Genomic DNA, 23,599 nt, shown 5'->3' on the forward strand with positions numbered 1-23,599 from the left:
AGGACCAATGGTGTAGTCTACAATTACCCAAATAAATTTGATTGATCCATTATTTAGAATTAGAATAGCACAAATATAGACAGTATAACCACCTCAAAAAATGCTCAACTATGCTGTATATACCCACCACCAAAAAGTAGACTTACACCACTGAGTCAGTAGGCCTAGATAAAATATTTAATCTTGTTCTATTACTCCTACACTGTAGGGGGCAGTGTAGTATTTCCCACGTTAACATTACAACCGTGCGAATAAACAAGTTATAGGTAGCAAACGTTGTTTGTTTACCTCGCAAGCCTCACAGGGAGCCACGAACCAGAGAAAATATATGACCGGCTGTGCACAGAGTTGTCCTCGTGCTTGAAAACAGAAGTGTGCCCGTAACCTGGCTCTTTTTGTTTAGTGTTTCTCTGTAGACGTACTGAAACGATTTCCAAACGCTTAGCGCACCCGCTAGACTGATTTCGACACTGCACTGCTACTCAGCGGGCCGAATGAGGCGACTCGTGCACTTACAATAGATATTTCAGTGCATTTAGCACTACTGATTTCATATCTTCTCGGTGTATTTTGAGAAAGGGCAGAATGTCGACAGCACCGTGCGAAAAAGCATCGACTTCAATAAAGAAGAAGAATGAGAAGAAAATCGCCGCCAAGGAGGAATACAGGCTGCTGACCAACATCATGGGTGTAATGAACAACCTCAGGAGACAGGTAGCCTACTATCATGCTTATCATGTTCTAGTAGTAAATGGACTATCTAGAACTACGACTACATAGTAAAGCTATGCCCATTATCGACTGTCGTGACGTGATGTGACATGTCTTTGGATTTAGGCTACATCGTCTTGGGTTTCTTATGTACCGGTAGCCTAAACTGCAGAGTTGTTATCTACACGACATGCACTGTTTTGTAGATAAGTACAATATTATACACACATGTTTAAATAGTATGATGATTCACAGGGCACGCTTTGCGACGTGGTTCTGGTGGTCCAAGGCAAGCACATCATGGCTCATAGAGTGGTGCTTGCAGCAGCCAGCCATTTCTTTAACCTCATGTTCACCAGTAAGTATTACCACTACACACATTTTACTTATTTATTTGGATTGACATATATACAATTATCGTGGCACAATCCACACACACACACGGACACACACACACATACACACACGGACACACAAGCACACCTAGAAAATGTATAAAATGGTGCAGGTTAATTCTACATAGACATGGAGCATAGTGTGTGTTACGACAACAACAATACTGATGATTATGGTGATGATGATGATGATGATGATGATGACTATAGCAAAAATCCCATAGCTAAGAGATGCATGTATGTGCCTAAAGCAAATAGATTTACTTGTACTGCATGTGCCCATCTAGCCAACATGATGGAGGCCACGGCCCATGAGGTGGAGCTGAAGTGCGTGGAGCCTGAAGTGGTGGAACTGCTGGTGGAGTTCATCTACACAGCACGGTGAGAAGTGAACCACAGACTCGTACTCTGTAATCTACAACAGAGTGAGAACCACATGCATTTAGTGATTATAAATATAGCCTACTATTTCAGAGACTACGGTATAAAAGGACACTGTCCAGAAAGCATTGGTAAAAGCAAAAGTGAAAGCCCAACTGGGAAATTTCAACTCCCATTGTCATTGTGACACAGCACTCCACAGGACACAAGTGAACACTGCACACAGCACACAACACAATTGCATTTATGCCTCACCCGTGCAAGGGGGCAGCCACCAATACCGCCCTAAAGGGAGCCAGCGGCAGGCCAGTACCATGCTCAGGGTACCGGCTCAGTTATGGAGGAGGATGGGGGAGACGAGAGCACTGGTAAATTACTCCCCCCACCAACCTGGTGGGTCGGGAGTCGAACCGGCAACCTTTGGGCTACAAGTCTGACACCCTTACCGCTTACCCATGACTGTACATACCCATGGTGTACATGCACCAAAGGTCATCCTGCGTAGTCTGGCACTTGGGGCTCATACTTGTGACCCTCTAGTCAACACTTTAGCTCTAGTTTAGGGCTGCACGATATCAGAAAAAAATCGATACTCGATAACAGCATGGGTTACCTCGATAACGATATTTAAACAATATTTAGAAATATAGCCTAGTGTTTTTCTTGTCACTATTTTGTCGGTCTGTGTGGGGTGCACGGCTGTGGTCGTGGCGGGCTTCTCACATATTTGTTGATATTCAGCCAGTGATTGGACTGCACAGAAATGTTTTACTTGTTTGTGATAATTAAGTAATTTCATATCGCCACTCCTGATATCGCGATATCGATACGTTTTCAATATATTGTGCAGCCCTACTCCAGTTTTTCGTTGGAGGCACAGTACGATACCACTGAGCTAAAGCTCCAGAGCGATAGCTCTGTGCATCCGTGTCTGTATGAGGCATTGAGAGGGAGGTTTAACTATCGTTCTACCGCTAAACTGTGCCAGTTAGCATCCGTTACATATGCAATACATAATGCACAGCCATTATGGCCTGCTCTTCCATAGCCTTTTTATTGGAGGAGACGGACCACTTCAGAAGTCATAGACATTATACACAGCACGGAGAGAGGCATAGACATATAATTTACAGCACAGTGAGAAGAAACCGAGGCATACGTTACAAAGACTTTTTAGGAGGAGGCAGAGCACTTCTGAAATCATAGGCCTATATATAATATACAGCACAGTGAAGTAAACTATATAATAATAGAAAGAATAATAAATAGTAATAAAATAAATAAGAAATAAATAGTAAAAACAAGGTCAATAAGGAGATATTAATGGGTAAATTGCATTATTTCGGGGAGGTTTCTGGACAATTTCAGGTGAGCAGCCATCTTGCTGGGTGGTCTCATGTGACTCCCCTGGTGTGACATGATTAACATTTCATTTCAGGATCTCTGTGAACAGCAACAATGTCCACTCCCTGCTCAGTGCTGCCAACCAGTACCAGATAGAGCCAGTTAAGAAGATGTGTGTGGAGTTCCTCAAGGATCAAGTGGATGAAACCAACTGTTTGAGTAGGTGCAGCCTTTAAAATAGGCATACCTCTGATGTATTTGTTTTCATGATCAATGACAAATTCCTGACCTGAAAATGCATGTATAAAACCAGCATAGACAACCTTGTAACATTGATGAGTATGTTTCCTGGGCATGTCACTGACTATATTCATTCCTCAAAGTCAAGTCATCCGAAGCTACTGGACTTTTTTGGAGATTTGAATTAAAACTGGAGTTTTACACTAACGTTCAAGTCTTTGGGGTCACCCTAATTAAAAAGTATTGTGGGTGGAAAGTGTGGTAACCCCAAACTTTTCACCCATAGTGTTTATCCAGAATCGAAGCGTCTGGCAAACTCCCAAAAAAGAAGCCCAGACTTACAGCTTCACTGCTTAGTGTGTCCTGTTGTTGAATAGTCTGGAACAGTCAAGATTTGATGCTGAAGGGAATAAAGGAAATTGCCTGCCTGGTTATGGGTGCACTTGAAAAAGGCGCCTAACCCCACACTACTCCAGGGACTGTGATGGGTAATACCTTTTAATAACTAAACTACTTTGGATCAATGTATATATTGTATATTAGTGCATTATATTGTAATAATGTAGTGTAATGATAGAGAAGAATAGATATATTTAATTGATGCTGATGGAGAGTAAAGAAATGGACGTGTCTCTTAGGCATTACTAATGTTGGAACACTGTGTTAAACATATGTGTGCGCGTCTGTTTGTCTGTTTGTCTGTCTGTCTTAGGCATCAGTGCTCTAGCTGACTACCTGGACTGTCCCGAGCTGAAGGTGGCAGCGGACAACTTCATCCACCAGCACTTCACCAGCATCTACAAGCTGGACGAGTTCCTGCAGCTGGACGTCATCAAGGTCACCCAGCTGCTGCAGGAGGACACCCTCATCGTCAGGGCAGAGGACCAGGTCAGTAGTCAGCAGTACACAGACAGAGTCAGATGGCCAGGTCATTAGCCTACTAGGGCACGGTGGTCGCTCAGATGGTAGAGGAGCCGTTCGGCAATCTTGCAGGTTCGAGCCCCACTCGGCCTGACTCCATCATTGTGTCCTTGAGCAAGATACTTAACCCCAAGTTGCTCCTGGTGGCAGGGTGGTACCCTGCGTGGCAGCCACGGCCACTGGTGTGTGAATGTGAGTGTGAATGGGTGAATGTGAGGCATACAATGTAAAGCGCTTTGAGTGCTTGAAGGAGTGGAAAGGCGCCATATAGCTGGGTCTCTTAGCGTCCAAAAAGGGCCTAATCGTTACGCGCTGGATAGAAGCACCAAAATCGGTGTAGACCTCCCTTAGGGTGTTCTCCATCATTTCAGAAGGGGTGCCCCAAATTTCAATGTCATTAAGGTCATTTTTATGGGGTAAATCCAAGATGGCTGCCCCAAACCAGCCAATAGTAGTAAAATGCTGTACTGCCTGGACATAATGGTGTTATGGGCCAATCCACCTATTTGTGTGTGATGTATACAAACTGAACTTTGAAAATATGTGCAAAACTTACCATAAAAACAATGTTATATATGTCTTATTTAGATTCAAAAACAGGAAAATCATAAAAACCATGGTCAGAATGAGATCACTCTACAATTGAGAGCTCATTTCTGGGCATTTAGCTATTGAACCAACATTCATTAAGAGTTTTAAAAATTTGCAGTGGGTCATATCTATAACATCCAAAAAGAAAATTGTGGTTAGAAAATTTAGGGGAGAAGAGATAAACCCTTGAACTGGGCCACACATAACTGTCCCAATGTTAGCATGCTAGCATTAGCAGGTTCAGACACTCAGTCTGCTCTTCAGATAAAGATGGCAAACAATAATTTTAATCCCACTTACACATGCGCGCACACACACAAACTACTACTACTTCCTTAGGACCCCCTCAATGATTTAACCCTAGGAGTCCAACTGAAATATATTCATATCAATCAAGTCAATAACACATGTACATATCAAGTGTCAGTGACAGCTGTCAAATGACAAATGTATGCTGATTAATGTTCAGATGTGTATATCTCAGTCCTAAGTGTACAATGGAGTGATAAGGGCATTTATGCTTAGGAAATTATGAATAATCAATATGCAATACACCATCCATACAGTATATTGACAGATACTTTGTTTTAAAAGAGCAAAATGGTAACATGTCTGTTTGTCCATCTACTTTTGGCTTTAATCTAGATGACATGTTGGCTACCTAACCACTTAATTTATTGTTTGCTCGTTATTTTTTATTTGTGGGTGTGGTCCTTTGTTTAAAACATGTCTGCCTGCCTTCCCTCTCTCACATAGGCCACTAAAATAGTCTTTCAAAAACTTAAAACAACAGCATGTGGAAATCCTATTGGCTTTGGAGGGCTAACGTCTATAAGACTATACTGTACTCTACTGTATTGCACTGTACTGTACTCTACTATACTGTACTGTACTGTACTGTAATGTGATATACCGTACTGTACTCTACTGCACCGTGCAGTATGCTACTGTACTGTACTGTACTGTACTAGACTGCACCGTACTGTATGCTACTGTACTGTACTTAACTAGACTCCACCGTACTTTATGCTACTGTACTGTACTGTACTGTACTATACTGCACCGTACTGTATGCTACTGTACTGTACTGTACTGTACTATACTGCACCGTACTGTATGCTACTGTACTGTACTGCACCGTCCTGTATGCTACTGTACTGTACTGTACTATACTCTGCTGTACTTTATTATACTGCACCATTCTGAATGCTACTGTACTGTACTGCACTCCACTGCACTGCACTGTACTGTACAGTACAACTATAGAACTGAAACATGTAGAGCGGTGGTGCTCAAACTGTGGTACGCGTACCACTGGTGGTACTTGAGACATCTCTGGTGGTACTTGGAATGCCATTATGAACCTCTCCTGTACTTACTGGCAAAAGTGAATATGGAAGGCCTTTACTGCGATATTCTAATGTTGGTTGTCAAGGTGGTACTCGGAGAGCTCAATATTTTCTCAGGGGGTACTTCACACAAAAGGTTTGAGAACCACTGATGTAGAGCATTCTGAGGACATGTACAATATTATGCAAAAAGGTGTAGTGGGAATGAGTTATGTTACTGTTACCACTCAAAATCTTGAAGGTTAAAAAAAGTCTTGTGGCATTTTGTTTGGGGGGGCGGGGTATGATCGACTATTCTTCCGCCCAGACTATTTATGTGCCTTGCATATCAAGAAAATGAGTCCAGGTAATGATTTACTTTCATAGTATATACCATATGAGAAGTGTTGTTCTATATAGATATTTCTCCTATGGGTAAGGGTGGCAAAAGACCTACAGTACATGTTGTCCATCAGCTGTCAGTTTTGATAGCAGTTTAAGTACTCAATGATTACTGAGCTAACTAATACAACTTTTGACACAAGTACTAGGTGAGGACTTGTCTGCAAATAAACATTTTTTATCTCTGTCTTCTTACTCAACATACACTAAGAAATCATTCCCATTTAATTTGAACTGAAGCCATATTGTGGCCTACATGTAGGCCTATATTGAGTAATCTGTAATGCCATTCTAAAGATGACTGAAATGCTCTCACAATATGCACTTGTAAAAATATAGAATTAGGTGATCTTATGGGGTTCTTCATACATATGGACAGGTCCTGTCCTTTACCCTCTCTCATACAAATACAATATGTATATCTGTTATGGAAATTAGAGGATGGAGAACCTGCTACCTAGGGCATCTTGCACTGACACTATCCCATTCAAATCGAGCATTAGCAGCAGTCTATTCTCACCATAGTTTTAGTGTTGGCAATGCTCATTTTAATTCAGACCAAGAATCTTCTCAAATCGTTCACAATGTTACATGCTGTCAAGCACGTAAGCACAGACTCACCCATACTTTCACACTATGTACATTTTGTAGTTTTATCAATCTGGTCTAGCAGGCTACCCTTGCTTCATCTCTTCTGAGGACTATATTAACATTGTCAGCTAAGTATAATGTCATGTAATAACAATGTAATGTGTTACCAACATGACATATTGTATATGACATGGTAGAATTTTTTTTTTCAAGGGGCACCCCTTCTAGGATGTCTTCAAATCAGTCAAGGAACACGTGTACCGAATGATATGCTTCTATCCAGCGCGTAACGATTTCTCAGCTTAGAGCCCCTACTAATATAAATGTAGTCCATTTACCATATATTTTCAATTTACTGTGCAGTACTTACAGGGGTGCATTTCTTGAAACTAAAGTTGCTTACTACATTAGCTACTTTGTTGTTTTAAATGCATTTTCCCATTGGCAACTACCGAAGTTGCTAACAGGCTTACAACTTCTCTTTTGAGAAATGCACCCACTAAGCTTCTCGAAAAAGTAGTTGTCAGCCAGTTAACAACTTGGGTAGTTGTCAATGGGAAATTGCATTGCAAACAACAAAGTAGCTAACCAAGTTAGCAACTATAGTTTTGAGAAATGCACCCCAGTAGTCAAAGCTGGGGGCCAGGTCAGTAGCCTACTGTGCAGTATTCTCAGGATCAGTATTCAGATGACCAAATCAATGGTTGTGTACATTACATTCTCTCTTATCAGGGCAGAGGACCAGGTCCGTAGATACACTTTCTCCTGATTTGTATTTACCTCCTCTTTTGTTGTCAGGTGTTACAAGTGTGCACGCATGATTTAATGAAAATCATCTGTCTATGTCTATGTCTGCATGGGAAAGTAAAAAACGTATTTGCAATTCTTTGTATGAACTGCGCATGTAAAGAAATTGACAATAAAGCCGCCTTGACTTGACTTGTCTCTCCAGATCTACGATGCGGCTGTGAGGTGGCTGAAGTACGACGTCCTGAACCGGCAGCAGCACATGGTGGATGTGCTGAGTAAAGTGCGCTTCCCCCTGGTCTCCAAGAACTTCCTCAGCAAGACCGTGCAGGCTGAGCCCCTCATCCAGGACAACCCCGACTGCCTTAAGATGGTCATCAGTGAGTAGCAATATCTAGTGAAAACGAAGTGAAAGCCCAACTGGGATACTCCAACTCCCATTGTCATTGTGACACAGCACTCCACAGCACACAAGTGTTCACTGCACACAGTGAAATTGCATGTATGCCTCACCCGTGCACAAGATGGAAAATTTCATCAACATAGTTGGTGAGAACTAACTGGGTGTGACCCGGAGTGGAACCCTTAGCAACATAGTTACTAACATAGTTACTGTTCTCAGTCTGTAGCAGAGGTGCTTTTAGTCGTCTTTAGCCAGTTAGCAACTTAGGTGGCTGCATTTGGGAAATTGCACTGCAACCAACAAAATGGCTAACTTAGAGTGCGTCTTAATATGCGACCTTGCCTCCTCCACTTGCCTCCTCCACTTGCTTCTCGTCATGATGACATCACTGACAACAGCATTATATTTCAATATCTTGCAAAAGCTCAATTGTAGAGTCTTTTTCTCTTTTGCAATTGGGATGGTGAATGAAAAACAGTCCCTCAAAAGTTGTTGTGGCTAGGCTGACAGCTGGGAAATTTTTCGTTTTCTCCACGGAGGAGGGGCCAGGAGGCGGGACGAGGAGACAAGCGCAAGTGGAGGAGGCAAGGTCGCATATTATGACGCACTCTTAGTGTGCTGTCAGCAACTATGGTTTCGATAAACACTTTCCAGACCAGTGATTTGAATATAATTGTTATTACGTACTGTATAATACGAGTACAATAAATGGGTTTGGTAAGTACTTTTCTGACTTAAAATGTTTTGCTCTATTCAGGTAGGACCTGTTACCACTGTTAGACACCTGTGATGTTGCAGATTTTTATTTATATTATATTTAGCCTTTGCCAATCACCAGCACCTATGGCCTGATTGCAATGTGGCAGATTTGTATATTATTTTTATTAAGAGCCGACTGGGTTTTGATTGGTCTTGTTCAGGTGGGATGCGTTACCACCTGCTGTCCCCAGAGGACCGCGAGGAGATGGGGGAGAGCAGCCAGCCGCGCATGAAGATGCACGACTACCGCATCGCCCTGTTCGGAGGCTCACAGCCACAGTCCTGCAGATACTTCAACCCAAAGGTGATCCTGCAAAAAGAAAGACGCTTACCGCACACTTGTTGGACTTTTTTTTCCTCATTTATTTAGAGCGAACAAAGTGTTTCTGTGAGAGTATGACAACGTTGAAGTATGTGATGCCGAATACAGTGGATGGGTCACCCTAGCATAGTTCTACATGTGACGTGAAACAATATAACGAGAGGGAATGGGGTTTGTAAAAGAAAGTAAAAAACTTAATTTTAATCCAACCATCTCTATATCAGCTCATCATAATGAAAACACAAGCTGGTAGATCAGCCACTCTGTGAAGTTACCTGTGCTGGAAGGAAACTGTGGAAGCCAGGGCTTTTAGTTCAGAACTTGATTTTGGAAAGCTCCGGTGATAAATACTGTAGTTGTGAAGAGTAGCCCGTTCAGATGTCGGTGGACATCCCAACAACTAGCGATGCATAGAAATCTACAAGCTGTATTTCCTTCCAGCAGGCCTAACTCTTCCATGTGTATCATTGCACACCTCCTTCCCCTCCCTCACCTTCCCCGCCCTCCTTTGTTTATCTTGGTCGCCAGGACTACAGCTGGACTGACATCCGCTGTCCGTTTGAGAAGCGGCGGGACGCCACGGCCGTCTTCTGGGACAACGTGGTGTACATCCTGGGCGGCTCGCAGCTCTTCCCCATCAAGCGCATGGACTGCTACAACGTGGTCAAGGACAGCTGGTACTCCAAGCTGGGGCCGCCCAACCCGCGGGACAGCCTGGCCGCCTGCGCCTCCAAGGGCAAGATCTACACCTCCGGGGGCTCGGAAGTGGGTGAGTTGTGGGGAGGGAGGGAGGGAGAGGGGGAGAGGGGCAGAGGGAGAGAGAGTGAGAGACAGAGATCCTACACCTAAACATCTGGAGGGTTAGAAGGTGAATTGGTAATTGCTAATTAATACCCAGGTAATTGATATGCTTTTAAAAATAAACCTGGTAATAAAGTTTTGTGTGCGTGTTTTTGTATATGAGAGAGAGAGATTTAAAAATGTATTTGCAAACACTGACCTCTGATGTCTAGCACACACACACACACACAAACCTCTCTTGTCTTGTCTGCCTCGTCAGGGAGCTCGGCGCTGAATCTCTTCGAGTGCTACGACACGCGCTCGGAGATGTGGCAGAACAAGCGTAGCATGCTGATGCCGCGCTGCAGCCACGGCATGGTGGAGGCCTGCGGACTCGTCTATGTGTGCGGAGGCAGCCTCGGCAACAACGTCTCCGGCCGCGTGCTCAACAACTGCGAGGTCTACGACCCCGCCACTGACGAGTGAGTGTGGTTTCCATATATTTATTAGCCTGATGTTATACAACCTAGTTACTTTACTGGTCCACGACCCCAGAGTTGTATAAAGTAGAAGCACTTACAGATGTAATAACATCACTAGTGGTATGATATTACAAAGTTGAAACCAAGTAATATCATACCACTAGTTTTGTAATTACATCTGTAAGAGTGCTTCTACTTGTACTTCATACAACTCTGCAAGACCACGCCACTGACGAGTGAGTGTGGTTTCATTTATTTAGCCTGATGTTATACAGCTTAATTACTTTACAGGTCCACGACCCGGCCACTGACGACTGAGTGGATTCATCATGTGATTTTTGTTAAATTAATCTTGAACTGAGTTTGAAATTTGCGTCCAACTGGGTCCTTAAAGGGACACTGTGTGAGATTTTTAGTTGTTTATTTCCAGAATTCATGCTGCCCATTCACTAATGTTACCTTTTTCATGAATACTTACCACCAGCATCAAATTCTAAGTTTTCATTATGACTGGAATAATTGCACTTTTCATACATGAAAAGGGGGATCTTCTCCATTGTCCGCCATTTTGAATTTCCAAAAATAGCCATTTTTAGCTGCAAAAATGACTACTTGGACCATACTAGAAAATATTTGTTTAATACTTAGTAAACTTTCATGTAAAGATCAAATTTGGCAATAGGCAGCCCAATTTCAATAAGCAGCATAGTTGCAGTACCTTTTTTGACCATTTCCTGCACAGTGTCCCTTTAATGACTGGTCTATGAGATCAACGGCTGTGAAATCAAGTATTAAATTTAGTTTAATTGAGTTAAGCTTCCGACTGGGTCCTCAATGACTGTGAGGTCTGTGACCCTTCACTGATGAGTGAGTGGGTTCGAACATCACGCCATGTTTGTATCTGCAGAAGACTGTACTTTGCAATGCTGCCGTAGTTTTCTTATTCAGTTGTCCTACACTTACTTGTCTTACCTAATCAACAACTAATGTGACACTGCAATATAACAATGAGTTATATTGTCTGTACAGTGGGCCTACAGTAATTGAAAGTACAGTTTCTCAGCCCTCTTATTTGTCTTAAGTGTAACAAGTGAGTAGTTGTAGAACTTTTCTTTATTGTTTTGGTTTATTTCTCTTTTACCAATGGCTAATGCTTGTCTTTGCAGATGGCGGGAGTTGTGTGCTATGAGAGAGGGTAGGAAGAACCATGGGCTGGTTGCCGTGGGCAACCGGATATATGCTCTTGGAGGACAGGGCAGCTTGGGTAAGCTCCTTTGGCCTCATGAAATAAAGCTTTTGCACACATTGATTTATATTACATGTTAATGATGTGTATTTATGCACAATCTAACAGCAAATGAAAACCTAAATGTCATGTTTAAGTGTATCCTTATCAATTTAGTTTTCCTTGCACTGATTTGCTTGCACTGGTAGTGTCCATTATCACTGAATATTTGACTTCAGATGAAGAAAAAGAAATGGTTTTATTGTTATTATTGATATTGTTATTATTATTATTATTATATAAGGTTATTAACTTACCTTGTCTTAACTTACCTTGTCCTTGCATGTGATGTCCTAGTCACAGGTGGCCGAGACTCGGTGGAGTATTAAAAGATCACATCAGTTATGAGATCTAGTGCAGCGAATGGTGTGTTAATTAATTAATGGGTCATTCATTAACTAGTATCCTTGTCCTTGCATGTCCTGTCGTGTCGTGGCACGGCACACAGGTGGCCTCGACTCGGTGGAGTACTACGAGATGGGCAGCAGCGAGTGGCGGCCGGCGGCGCACATGCCGTGGCGCGGCGTGACGGTCAAGTGCGCGGCGGTGGGCTCGGTCATCTACGTGCTGGCCGGCTTCCAGGGGGTGGGCCGACTCAACCACATCCTGGAGTACCACACCGAGTCCGACAAGTGGGTGTCGCTCACCAAGCGCGCCTTCCCCGTCACCAGCTGCCTGATCTGCGTGGTGGACCGCTGTGGTGCCAACGAGGAGGATGTGGTGCTGGTGCCCACCACCACCAGCAGCGCGCCGCCATCGTCACTAGCCTCCACATCATCGTCGGCGTCGTCTTCTGCCGCCACCCCGTCATCGTCAGCCTCACAGTGAAGGATGGCATCATCGTCACTGGCGTCATCATCGTCTTCGGCCTTCACGTCATCATCCTCGGAGGAAAGATTACGCCACCCCATGTGCCAATGAGAAGGATGTGGTGCCCTCGGTGCTCACTAACACTACGCCGTCATCGCCACTAGCCCTGAAACCCTTTTCAAGCATGTTGGTTGGTGCCTTAAGGACTTCGAAATAGTTTTACGCCACTAATGGAGAGTTTGAGCAGGCTACGAACACATTCTATTAGAAAACAGTGCAGACAGGAAGAAAAGTCCCGTCGCATTTTAAGGACGGAAACGGGGCAGGATTACTTTTTTTTTTCCTCCCTGAACTATTAAGCGGCCCCATGTGCCAATGAGTAGGACAGGGTGCCCACTCTCGCTGACACTTTTGTCATCATTAGCCTCGAGGTCTTCGCTCTCGCAGTGAACTTCCTTTTTCCAGAGGGGTAATGCAACCCTGGGGTGCATTTCTCGGAGCCATAGTTGCTAGCTACGTTAGCTACTTTGTTGTTTGCAATGCAATTTCCCATTGACAACTACCCAAGTTGCAAAGTGGCTAACAATTATGCTTTCGAGAAACGCACCCCCTGGGCGGCTGCCCTTTCTTGACCATGCCTTGGATTAATACCCGTCATTAAGACAGTGACTTGGGTTAAGCGTTTTCGAAGAGGACAGTAACTTAAATTGTGTGGAGGCTCAGGCCAGGGTCGTCCTCCACCCTGGCAATAGGTCAAGACAGTGAATTGTTCAGTATGGACAATTATTGTTGTCTTTGTACTTTTAAATAGAAAAGTGAATTGTGTGGAGAATGTTGGACAATCAATACGTTTTGAAGGACCCAACTTCATTGTCCTTTAGAAAGGGACTGTGAAATCCTTGTCAGGGACAGAGTTTTTTTTTTAGGGGCCTCATTGTCCTGACAGCAGTTTGGACGAGGACTGTAAATTTGTGTGGTGAATCATGGTTCATCTTCTCAGCTTAAGAAAACGGTGAATTGAATTTTAGAGATTCAAATAATTTGATTTTTAAGAATAAAAGAATTTGATTTGGACAGTGTATTCCGAGCAGAACCCTCCTCCTCCAAGCACTTTTTCGATGGTCAGTGAAAACTGTGTGGGAGAGTCATCGTCTTATGAGTAGTTTTATCATAACGGTGAACGTGGAGAATATGAGGATTCTTGGAGGGAGGATCATTATGTTTGTGGGGACACAGAGCCTGTGTACTTTTATTTATGACCCTTTTTTGTACTACAGAATGATCAGGGCGAAATGTATATATTTCGAGTTTAAATCATGATTTTTTTTTTTAAGTATGTTTTTGAGGATGAATGAGTGTGACTATGTTTCAAAATGCATGTCTGTAGAGGTTTCTTTCATCTCTGCTCTTGTAAATGTTTGGAAAATAGGTGTTACAAACATGCAGGGTGTTTACCAAGATGAGCACAGCAATAAATAATGTTCACATGTGTCCAGTCACTTGGAGATTTTTTGTTTACCGTCCTACCAGCTCTATAAACCAACATAAGCAGTAACAGGTGTGCCCTAAGATGTACAACACATTTTAGAATTTATTTCTGTTATCATCACAGTGTTGAAGTCCCGTATACTGTCTGTGTGTATTACCAATGATGAAGTTGGTGTTGCCCTGTCTGAGAAGAGAAGAATGCCTTCCTAATCATCATCCGTTTATGGTATTGCAAACGGTTAATGCAGAGCATGAATTAATTGGCACTTCCCCGTGGGTCCTCCTTATATGTTGTTGTCTACCCCAATGACCCAATCATACTGTATCCCATCTCTCATTACCACAATGTCCATCTTCTTCATTAGACACAAAATACCCCCAGAGCATATCAATATTGTTATATGGAAAAAAATGCACATGATTTGTGTTAAACGAAGTAGGCCTACTACGACTATTGCCATTGTTTTTTCTATAGAAACTCCTACCACAATGAGAAACTTTGCGGACAGAAGATAATAAAGCTGCTAGAATAGCTTCCTCGCCAGAAGATGGCGACAAAAACCCTCGCTACTTGTAAATTTGAAAAGAGTGACGCAAAATGTGCGCGACGTTGTTTTAGGAAGAGAGGTTTCTCAAGTTAGTGCAAGGCGTTGTGCCCTGGAATAATGTGAAATAATGCTAATTTCTTCGTGGATGAAGGCGATGGTTACTGGCTCATGACCTCAGTAAAACAGACTCCTGCCAAAAAATGACGGTCTGCAGTTTCTTCCTCCAAGGAAGATGTCGATATGGAGACAAGTGCTGGAACGAGCACCCTCGAGGAGGTGGCGGTGGCGGTGGCCGTGGGGCTGGCAGTGGAGATTACGGCCGAGGGACTCCTCCGTCCAACAGAGGAGGTAAATTGTTGACTCTTAGATGCGTTATATTTATAGGCTTCAATCTATCTGCCCTTTGGTTCGGTTAATCCCAAGGTTTTACTCAGTTATGGTTAGTTATGGAAGTCACTACGTCAGCAGGAGCTGTCACCTAGCCATGCTGAATTTTGCCAAGTTTTAGGCAACCTGAGCTAAACGACTCCCTGATATCGAGGTGATCCACACTTTATCGTCTATCTCTTTTTTCTGGCTATGTATTCACTGCTTCACCATCAGGCTTTGGAAATAGAGTATGGGTGAATCCGCAACGAGCCGGAGGAGGAGACTTTGTAAAACCTTCCAGCTTTGGTGGAAGGGACGCTCCCGTCTCAACCCAGAACCGATTCGGTGCCCTAAATACACCAAGCAGCTTTGCGAGAGGCGGACAAAAAGACGAAAATGAGAAACATTTGTGAGTTTGGTTTCCATCTTGTTACATTGCCTTTATTTTATCTAAAAAAAAGCTTGACATGACGTGTGTAAACTGTGCACTCACTGTTTAAGGGTTTGTTTTCCTCCAGGGAGACGATACAGAAGGACATGGAGATTTGGGAAGCTTCTGGCCAGTGGTTGTTTTCATGTTATTCAGTCCTCAAAGACACAATATCAGGTTTGTGTACAACACGAGATTTGCTAACACAATCTACACGCTTTCTCTCTGTTTGACAGTTGAATGAATGTATAGTGTATAGACCCTTTATGGTGATTCATCATGGTATACATGCAGGGCTCTAAATGAACTGCTTTCATCACCACCAAAAATGGCTGATAGCTCTTGCCAGTCAAACACACACTCATAGTGGGTCAAAGTGGTTAAGTTGGTCTTTTCTACCAGCCAAACTGGAATTTCACCAGCATTTGTTCCTGTGTATATGTGTGCAATGTTTGTTTGTTTGTTTGTTTATTTTGCTGCAGGGTTTGTGGAGCTGTCACAAGAGGAGCTAAGGCTGGAGTACTACACAGGCAGAGCTTCTGGAGACCTGCAGACCTATGTAAGTCACTAACATTTACAACAGTGATGGGCAGCATGGATTCAGAAATACCACATTTTCTAAATGACCTTGTTTTACCGGGTGATTGTCTGAATTCACTCTTAAAACAGCCATCCAGCCAAGCCAGGTGATAAAAGCAATCGCCTGATTGAATAAGGTCTTTTCAGAGAACTTGCCTCCTTTTTTTGGTGAAAACTTTTTATTTATTAAAACATATGGCCTATGACTGGCCTATACACTATTCTTATGGGCGCTGCTCTTTCGGCGACTGCACCCTTTTGATGAGAACGAATTTCCCCTTGGGGACAATAAAGGCTACTACTACTATATATAGTAAACACAGAGGAGAAAGTCAGAGGAAACAGGGGAGACGCCACACAATAGAAACATGAACAAACATAAAGGGTCTAGGAAGGTTCTCCTCTTAATAACACTGACCTCTACTCCTCTATGCTTGCTTACCTCTAGCATTATGTCCAGCCAGCATATTTGTCCAACCTGTATTTGTCTACACATTGTAGCTGTTTACCATATGTCTTCTTTTAACCCTTGTACGGTGTTCCTGTTTTTGTTACGTACATAGAAGGTGTCCGGGTAATTTTGACCTGGGCTTATAGGGAAAAAATTAAGAAAGGAAAAAATCATAACTCATATCCACTCTCATGTTCCCTTCATCATGCTCTCGGTATGAGCGACCAGTGCTCTCATTGCGCAGGTTGAAACATTGATGCACAGCTGGAGGACCGAACAATATCTGTACTCCATTTTCTACATACGTAGTTCACCCTCTGCCAGTCTACTCAACATTTGCTCAGTTTTGTATCAGAGAGTTTAGAAAATATTGATCTTTAAGCCCCCCAAAATGATATGGGTCAAAATGACCCTGGAACACCTGCTGTGTAATAGAAATGTGCAGGAGGGGTTAGTAAGGGGAGGTCACTTTTTTTTTCTTCTTCAGATTCATGTTCCTCACAGAAAATGAGCCTAAGCCATTGAATCTCAGTGTGAAAGAAAAATAACTGAATCTTTTTCTCAAGCAAAAAAATGTAAACCGGTCAAAATGACACGAACACCTTACAAGGGTTAAGTTAGTTTAGAGAAAAGCGTCTTATTATTATTTATATTATGTTGAACATTGTAAATCCTACTTCTGTGAACATATGGTCTAATGTTATGGCTCATATGTCTTACAGGGCAACTCTGTGCAACAGCTTGTAGCTCAATGGAGAAACCGGCTTCAGGAGCTCAAAGCAATGAGCGGCAACACACGCTCTGCAATGGTAAGACACAAAGACCACCACTACCACTGCTACTTTGCCATCCCTCAACTGAAGCCATGTTAACTTTTTTCAATTTTGTCTTTTGTCAATAGACAATGAAATGTACACAAAAAATAAAGCGATATGAACAAAATTCAAAAGACACTGCTTACTGTTCTTGTTCTTACTTTATTTTTCGGAAAGAGCGAACCTGATGACTCACTGGGCGAAGCGTGTTGTTCGCTTCGAAAAATAAAGTAAGAAAAAGAACAGTAAGCAGTGTGCGGTGTGTTTTGAATGTGTTGTTCATTGTTCACCTTCTCCTGCCTCACACCTGCACCTGCAGTGATGAGGGCTTGTGCACGAGGACTCTCTTGAAAAAGAAAAAAAAAGCGATGTGTTTTTGAGGTTGAATAGACGATTATAGCTGTGAAATGAGTGAAATGTTCACAGTTTCTTTCTGTACCCTTGTTTGCCACAGATAGCAGAGTTGAACAATCCCGGACAGCAGTCGTCTTTTGGGTCATCTGCTCCCTCTGGATTCGGCTCCTCCTCGTCCTTCTCTGGGTTTGGAGCGACCGCCGCACCGTCTGGATTTGGGGCCGCTGCCACCCCTGCTTCTGGCTTTGGGTCCTCCGCTGCACCCTCATCAGGATTTGGATCAGGAGGTAAGTCAATACTGTACCATACTTGCATTACTGAATCATAATTGTTTCTGTACCACAGTACAGATTCAAGATTCTCATTCATCCAGGGGGTATTCGAACAATGTGGTGATCATAAGTGATCAACATGGTGAATTTGACCTACAGGTGGTAGTGGTTAACCAGCTAATATGGATAGCTTGCAGGCATCGTTTAGTTACTGAGGACTCACTGTTTCGTAGCTTGAAATGCAAGGTGCTCGTTTAAGGTTCATAAAAGAACTCTTTAGTTGTCTTTAACTTAACTCCTTTGGTCATTGTTAAAATGTTTTTTTGTCTTTATCTTGTGTGTTGCCACTTAAACAATAATAATGGTACACATAATACAGTGCAGACGCCGGTATTGCATTTCACAACCTGGAAATGTATAGTTAATCGCCTACAAATTAAAAAAAGTGGCCCTCGGGACGCGAGCTGGACTGAGAATGGATATTTAACACCATATTGTCCTGTGTTTCTTTTCTATCAGGTTTTGGTGCGCCAGCCCAGCCCAGTGCCGCCTCCTTCAGTTTTTCCTCCAGTCAGAGTGCCGCACCTGCCTCCTCAGGCTTTGGTTCCGCCCAGCAGTCCTCCTTTGGTTCCGCTGCCCCGTCCGCTGCCCAATCAGCTGCCGCCTTCTCCTTCGCCTCTCCCGTCGATGCCGCGAGCACCCCCGCCGCCACCCAGGCCTCGTCCTCCGGCTTCGGATCCGCTTCCGGATTCAGCTTCGCCTCCACAGCCGCGCCTGCTCCCTCCTCGTCTTCCGCGGGCGGATTCGGTGGAGGTTTCGGATCGTCTGGCGGCGGCGGGGGTGCGGGTGGCTTTGGGGCGACGGGGGGCTTTGGGAAGCCAACCAACAGTGGGCTGTTCAGCTCTGCAGGCGCGGCTGCTGCGGCTACGCCCACTGACGTGGCATCAGCTGGAAGCCTGTTCACGCCTCAGAGCGAGCTGACGTCCGATGAGCTGAAAGAGTTTATGGCCAAGAGGTTCACGCTGGGCCAGATCCCACTGAAACCTCCACCGGCAGACTTGCTGGTTATCTGATAAGACAGTGATTCTCAAACTGTGGGCCGGGGTCCACTGGTGGGCCCTGAAGGTATTCCAAGTGGGCCTTGAAATCATTTTCTAAAACTGATAAGGATATTTTTCAGTGTGTTGATCTTGATTTATTTGAGTTTTATTGTTTGTTTGTTTGTTTTTTTGTTAGAGGAGGGCCCCGAACATTTGTGAAAATTTTAAGTGGGCCCCAAGTTGGAAAAGGTTGGGAAGCCTTGTGATAAGACACACATACAACAGGACTCTATGCCAGGATGAAATGGTGAATGAACGTTTAGTTTTGTTTCTTTTTTGTTTTCTTTGCTTTTTTTTTGTTTTCTTGTTTTCTTTGGTTGTTTTCCTATTGCAAATAAACCATGTACCAAAAGGACATTGACTCATGTTTAAATGTTCTCTTATGCTAATTAACCAGGTTATTCCAGAGATCAGAATCATGTTTGCAAGAGAACCCCAAGGTCAATGGCACAGAAATGGTTAACATGATCATTGAATATAGTTGTGAAAAGATTGCTTCTATCTATGCCAAGGGAGGTGTTGCATTTTAGTTCATACAAAGACTGATGGATATCTTCTGATTGATTACTATCCCTTACTCCCTTATTATCTGATGTTCTTTGGAATTCTGCTGGAAAATGGTAAAACTGATTTTATGATTATACTTTTGACAACATTGAAATTTAACATTGAAAGTTATTTTACAATGTCACAACTACTTAAAATAATTGTGTGGACTTAGGCTATCTTTATTGTCATTCAACCACACCCGGGATTGCATGAACTGAAAGAGATGCTGATTTGCTCTCAGTATGAAAAGCAAAACAAACCAGAGTCCTATTAAATAAATTGCTCATTAACAATCTAGCAATGAAAGGTGATGGCCAGAGGAGTACATTTGGTGAATACAAGAAGATAAAGTGACTGTGAGAGAGTAAAGAGGCATGTATAATACTATTTGCATGATGGAAGATGAAGCAACTTGTGACTGAGAGTAAAGTGACTTGATCAAATTTTTTTAACCAACAAAATAGTACAATAATCATGTGGTTTCTCAAACTTATATCAGAGAGGGTAGAAGGGCAATGCTTACATGGAGCACTCCCAAGGACGTCTCATTGGTCACGCCTCTTTAGAGAATAGAGATGTCATTGGTTGCCTTCATGCGGCGGGAATGACCGAAAACAGGAAGTAAAGTGAAAATGAGTCGGCATGAGATGAATTCTTTCAGGATTCTTCAAATGTAAAATGTCTGACATAGGGTTATCCCGCGTCCTTGACATACTGCGGTCTCTATATTCAACTGTGCAGACCATTGAAGAATACACAGACTGTGTTACTCTGAGCAATGGCAGGAAGCCTGTCCTGGTGGAAGAATCAGACACCAATCGCTTCAAATCGCTCCTCCGCGGTCTCATCGTGTGCACAGAGAAGCCCTTGAGAGATGCCCCAAGTGGGGACCAGGTATTTCTGTCTTTAGCAAAACACTGCATTCCTTCTCGCCACATAACAACACATTGCTGTATCATCTTGGATGAGTAGCCTACAGGGGTGTGAAACTGTCAAGACGTGAATCAGAGAGCATTGAAAAGATAGACTGTCACAACCTGACAACGCGTGTTTATCGTACTTTTCTCTTATCATTTCCCCCTATTGCACAAACCGTAGGCAAAATGGGTTCACGTCGATGAGTGTTGAGTGATGCTGTTGTTGTATTCCCTTGAAGTCTGGGAGAGTGATTGACAAACAGTGAAGGGCAAAATTGAAAATAAGTTATAATCCAGTGCCACATATTTCAAATGACCTGGTTTTAGGCTACCAACCAAGTCATCATCATTCAACCAGGGAATCGAAAATGAAGTGGACAAGTAAAGACCAATGTGTTGCACTTAGTTAATTGGAGGTGAAATGAAGACCATTTTAAGTCTAATCTCAATTTTGGCAAAATATGTAGTTACTGCACGTTGCCATTGGAGGGCAGTGTGGCAGGCTCTGGATTGTACTAACAGTTACTAATCTGAACCCACTTTACCCATCACTGTTGATGACCCATGACAATGACAATTCTGTAAAAATGACACTCCTCCCATACATTGTCTGTTATAGCTCAGCACATTGCCTGAGGTACTGGCCTATGTCCTGAACGGCATGATGAAGACCAAGAACCGTAACGTCCTGCGGTTTGGCTACCTGTACAGCGACAAAGACGGGGACGTCGCCGACCCGTTCAAGTTCCACGGCGTGATCACCCAGAGCTCGGCATTCGTGCACAGCAGCGACCTCTGGCGGAAGGTCAACCAGCGCCTGGGCACAGACCTCACCCAGCACCTGCTGCGCAACTGCGCCATCTTCACCGTGGCGCCTCCTACCTGCCTCTTCCAGGTGTGCGGGGTGCCCATCTATGACCTCATCTCTGCTGCTCACACTTCCTCCAGGTTCCTCCTGTGCCGGCCCGGACCCGGACCTCAGTCTGCTCCTGTCAGTTCAAAGGCTATGATCAGCAAGAGGCAGTCGCGGAGGAGGAGGAAGTTGAAGTCTCAAGAAGTCACTGGGAAGAGGAAGAGGAAGAGGGAGGATGAGATGGTTTCTGGGGATGTTGAGGGGTTGCCCAGGAAACGGAGCTGTAGCCAGCCAGCACAGAACACGTGTGAATCACCAGCGCTCAGCCACCTCACCAGCAGCACAGACAGCGCACAGCCTTCTGGTCGTAGCAGCAAAACCACACAGTCACAGGTGGTGAATAGACACCTTCTCCACTCCACACAGTCCCAAGTGCCCAGCATCAGCACCACACAGTCCCAAGCAGTGAACAGAAACGTTCATGTCTCCTCGCAGTCCCAAGTGGCCGCAGGTTCAGCCTCTGCCACCACCACCGCCACCACCTCTCCCGGTTCTCGCAGCTGGAAGCCAGCCAACCAAATTCACCCCCAGCCGTCCAAGTGCTTCATTCGCATGCTGCGGGTCCTCTACGGCGGCGCTGGCATCAGGAGCTTCCTGCTGAACAGGAAGTGGGCCTGCGGTGGCGGTGCGGGCGGCTCAAAGAGACGCCTTCAGGGCGCGGACCTGGTTCGGCTGGTGTTCCTCCAGGGTGAGGGTAGAGCTGGGCAATATGACGATATATATCGTTATCGTGATCGAAAAGTGTATATCGTGCCCTTTTTCCTCAATCGTTTATATCGTGATAAACTAATTTTATGCAATTTCATATGATTTTATTACATTTCATGTTATCACTATACATGCTCTACATCCATATTACTGTAAAAATAAAAGTGGTTTTGCAACATGACAAAATAAATAGAAAATAAAGATAATAACGGAAAACATACATAATTGTGCTATATTGTGATATATATCGTTATCGTGATATAGGTGAGGGCTACCTGAAGGGGGAGGAGCCCAAACCCAAGAGGCTCCCGAGACGCTTCTTCAACATGGCACCGCTCTTTAGCCGCCTCCTGCGCAACCACAGGAAGTGCCCCTACGCCTACTTCCTGAACAAGAAGTGCTCCGTGGCCGTCGCTGCTGGGCAGCCAATCGACACGACGGACAAGGCGTCCCTCTTGGCCGCCCATTGTTTTCCATACCGAGTGTACCTGTTTGTCAGGTAGGTTAATTGTCCTGCAACCGCCAAGAAACGTGGAACGAGTTTTCCTTTAGGAAATGTTCCCCTCATGACAAAATAATCCCATTTCCCTGCACTGACCTTTTATACCTCTGTGTGTCAAAGCTGCATTCTCCTTACACGCTTATTTTGTTCATCATGGGGCTTTGGTTTAAAGCATCTGTAATGTAATGTTAAACTCTAAATCACCCCATACTTTGCATTCTTCCGTCCTAGACTCGAAGTAGTCCCCTTTGTTAAGTCACTTTGGATAAAAAGTATTTGTAATGTTATCTCGTGTAAGGTAATATCATATGTCGTGTCATGTCATGTCATGTCATGTCATGTTGATGGTATCTATCTTATATTATCTTATATTATTCCATACGGATGTCATGTGACGTTGTCAGAGAGTGCCTGTTGGCTGTGGTGCCGGAGGAGCTGTGGGGGTCAGAGGGCAACCGCGTGCTGTTCCTGTCCTGGGTGAGGCAGCTACTGAGGCTGGGCAAGTTCGAGAGCCTCTCCCTGGCCCAGGTCATGTGGAGCATGAAGGTCCGAGATTGCCTCTGGCTCCACCTCAAGAATGGAGGTGTGTGTTTAGAATGGAATGCAATAGAATGGAACAGGGAGCGTTGTGGTGCAGCACGCTAAGCCCCCCACATTTGGGCTTGCATGCCAATCATTCCCAATCATTTCCTGTCTGTTCTTCATCTCCACTGTCCTGTAATAAAGCCTGGACAGCCCCAAAAAATACTTTTAAAAAAAAAACAGAAAAGTGGCAGATGAAATGTACAGTGACGTATGAAGCGTAGTGGTGTGTACAGGGAGAACTGAAGTATGTCACTGGGCCTTGAGGTATGGTAATGTTAATAAATAATATTTTTTCTGGATTAATCATGAATTCTTAATTGATATTCCAACCTGAATGTTCCTGATATTCCAATCTGAATGTTCCTGTGTGTGATGTATAAAACCCACTGTCACACTCATTGTGCTCTGTATAGTTTCCTATGTCTGTGACCCCTGGCGCTCATAGCCCTGGGGTGTATTCCAAGAACAGGGTTAACTGATAAACCTGGTTATGTTCTGCTAATAGCCCACAGCTGTCCTTTACAGTA

The 23,599-nt window shown here is 43.8% G+C and overlaps 3 protein-coding genes across 3 annotated transcripts in view; all 3 read left to right on the forward strand.

Annotated features, from left to right (window-relative positions):
• Positions 1-270: 270 nt before the first annotated feature.
• On the forward strand, positions 271-13,991 carry klhl7 (kelch-like family member 7). The gene is made up of 11 exons (XM_063185648.1): positions 271-714; positions 967-1,069; positions 1,394-1,487; positions 2,926-3,050; positions 3,784-3,959; positions 7,857-8,031; positions 8,975-9,117; positions 9,664-9,904; positions 10,196-10,397; positions 11,564-11,661; positions 12,131-13,991. The coding sequence occupies exons 1-11, from the start codon at positions 586-588 to the stop codon at positions 12,508-12,510; spliced, it is 1,866 nt and encodes a 621-aa protein (XP_063041718.1). The 5' UTR covers positions 271-585; the 3' UTR covers positions 12,511-13,991.
• A 597-nt stretch (positions 13,992-14,588) lies between these two features.
• Positions 14,589-19,240, forward strand: nup42 (nucleoporin 42). Its single transcript, XM_063184857.1, has 7 exons — positions 14,589-14,876; positions 15,132-15,306; positions 15,416-15,504; positions 15,810-15,886; positions 17,080-17,166; positions 17,627-17,813; positions 18,318-19,240. Exons 1-7 carry the CDS (start codon positions 14,729-14,731, stop codon positions 18,869-18,871), a joined length of 1,317 nt encoding a protein of 438 aa, XP_063040927.1. The 5' UTR covers positions 14,589-14,728; the 3' UTR covers positions 18,872-19,240.
• Positions 19,241-20,081: 841 nt separating this feature from the next.
• Positions 20,082-23,599, forward strand: part of tert (telomerase reverse transcriptase) — a 30,775-nt gene continuing 27,257 nt past the window's right edge. Inside the window, exons 1-4 of the mRNA XM_063185649.1 lie at positions 20,082-20,341; positions 20,984-21,965; positions 22,250-22,484; positions 22,892-23,070. Coding sequence (XP_063041719.1) covers positions 20,126-20,341; positions 20,984-21,965; positions 22,250-22,484; positions 22,892-23,070 — 1,612 coding nt within the window. The 5' untranslated portion in view covers positions 20,082-20,125. The remainder of the gene's footprint in view (positions 20,342-20,983; positions 21,966-22,249; positions 22,485-22,891; positions 23,071-23,599) is intronic.

This window comes from Engraulis encrasicolus, chromosome 20, assembly GCF_034702125.1.
Source record: "Engraulis encrasicolus isolate BLACKSEA-1 chromosome 20, IST_EnEncr_1.0, whole genome shotgun sequence".
Lineage (NCBI taxonomy): Eukaryota > Metazoa > Chordata > Actinopteri > Clupeiformes > Engraulidae > Engraulis > Engraulis encrasicolus.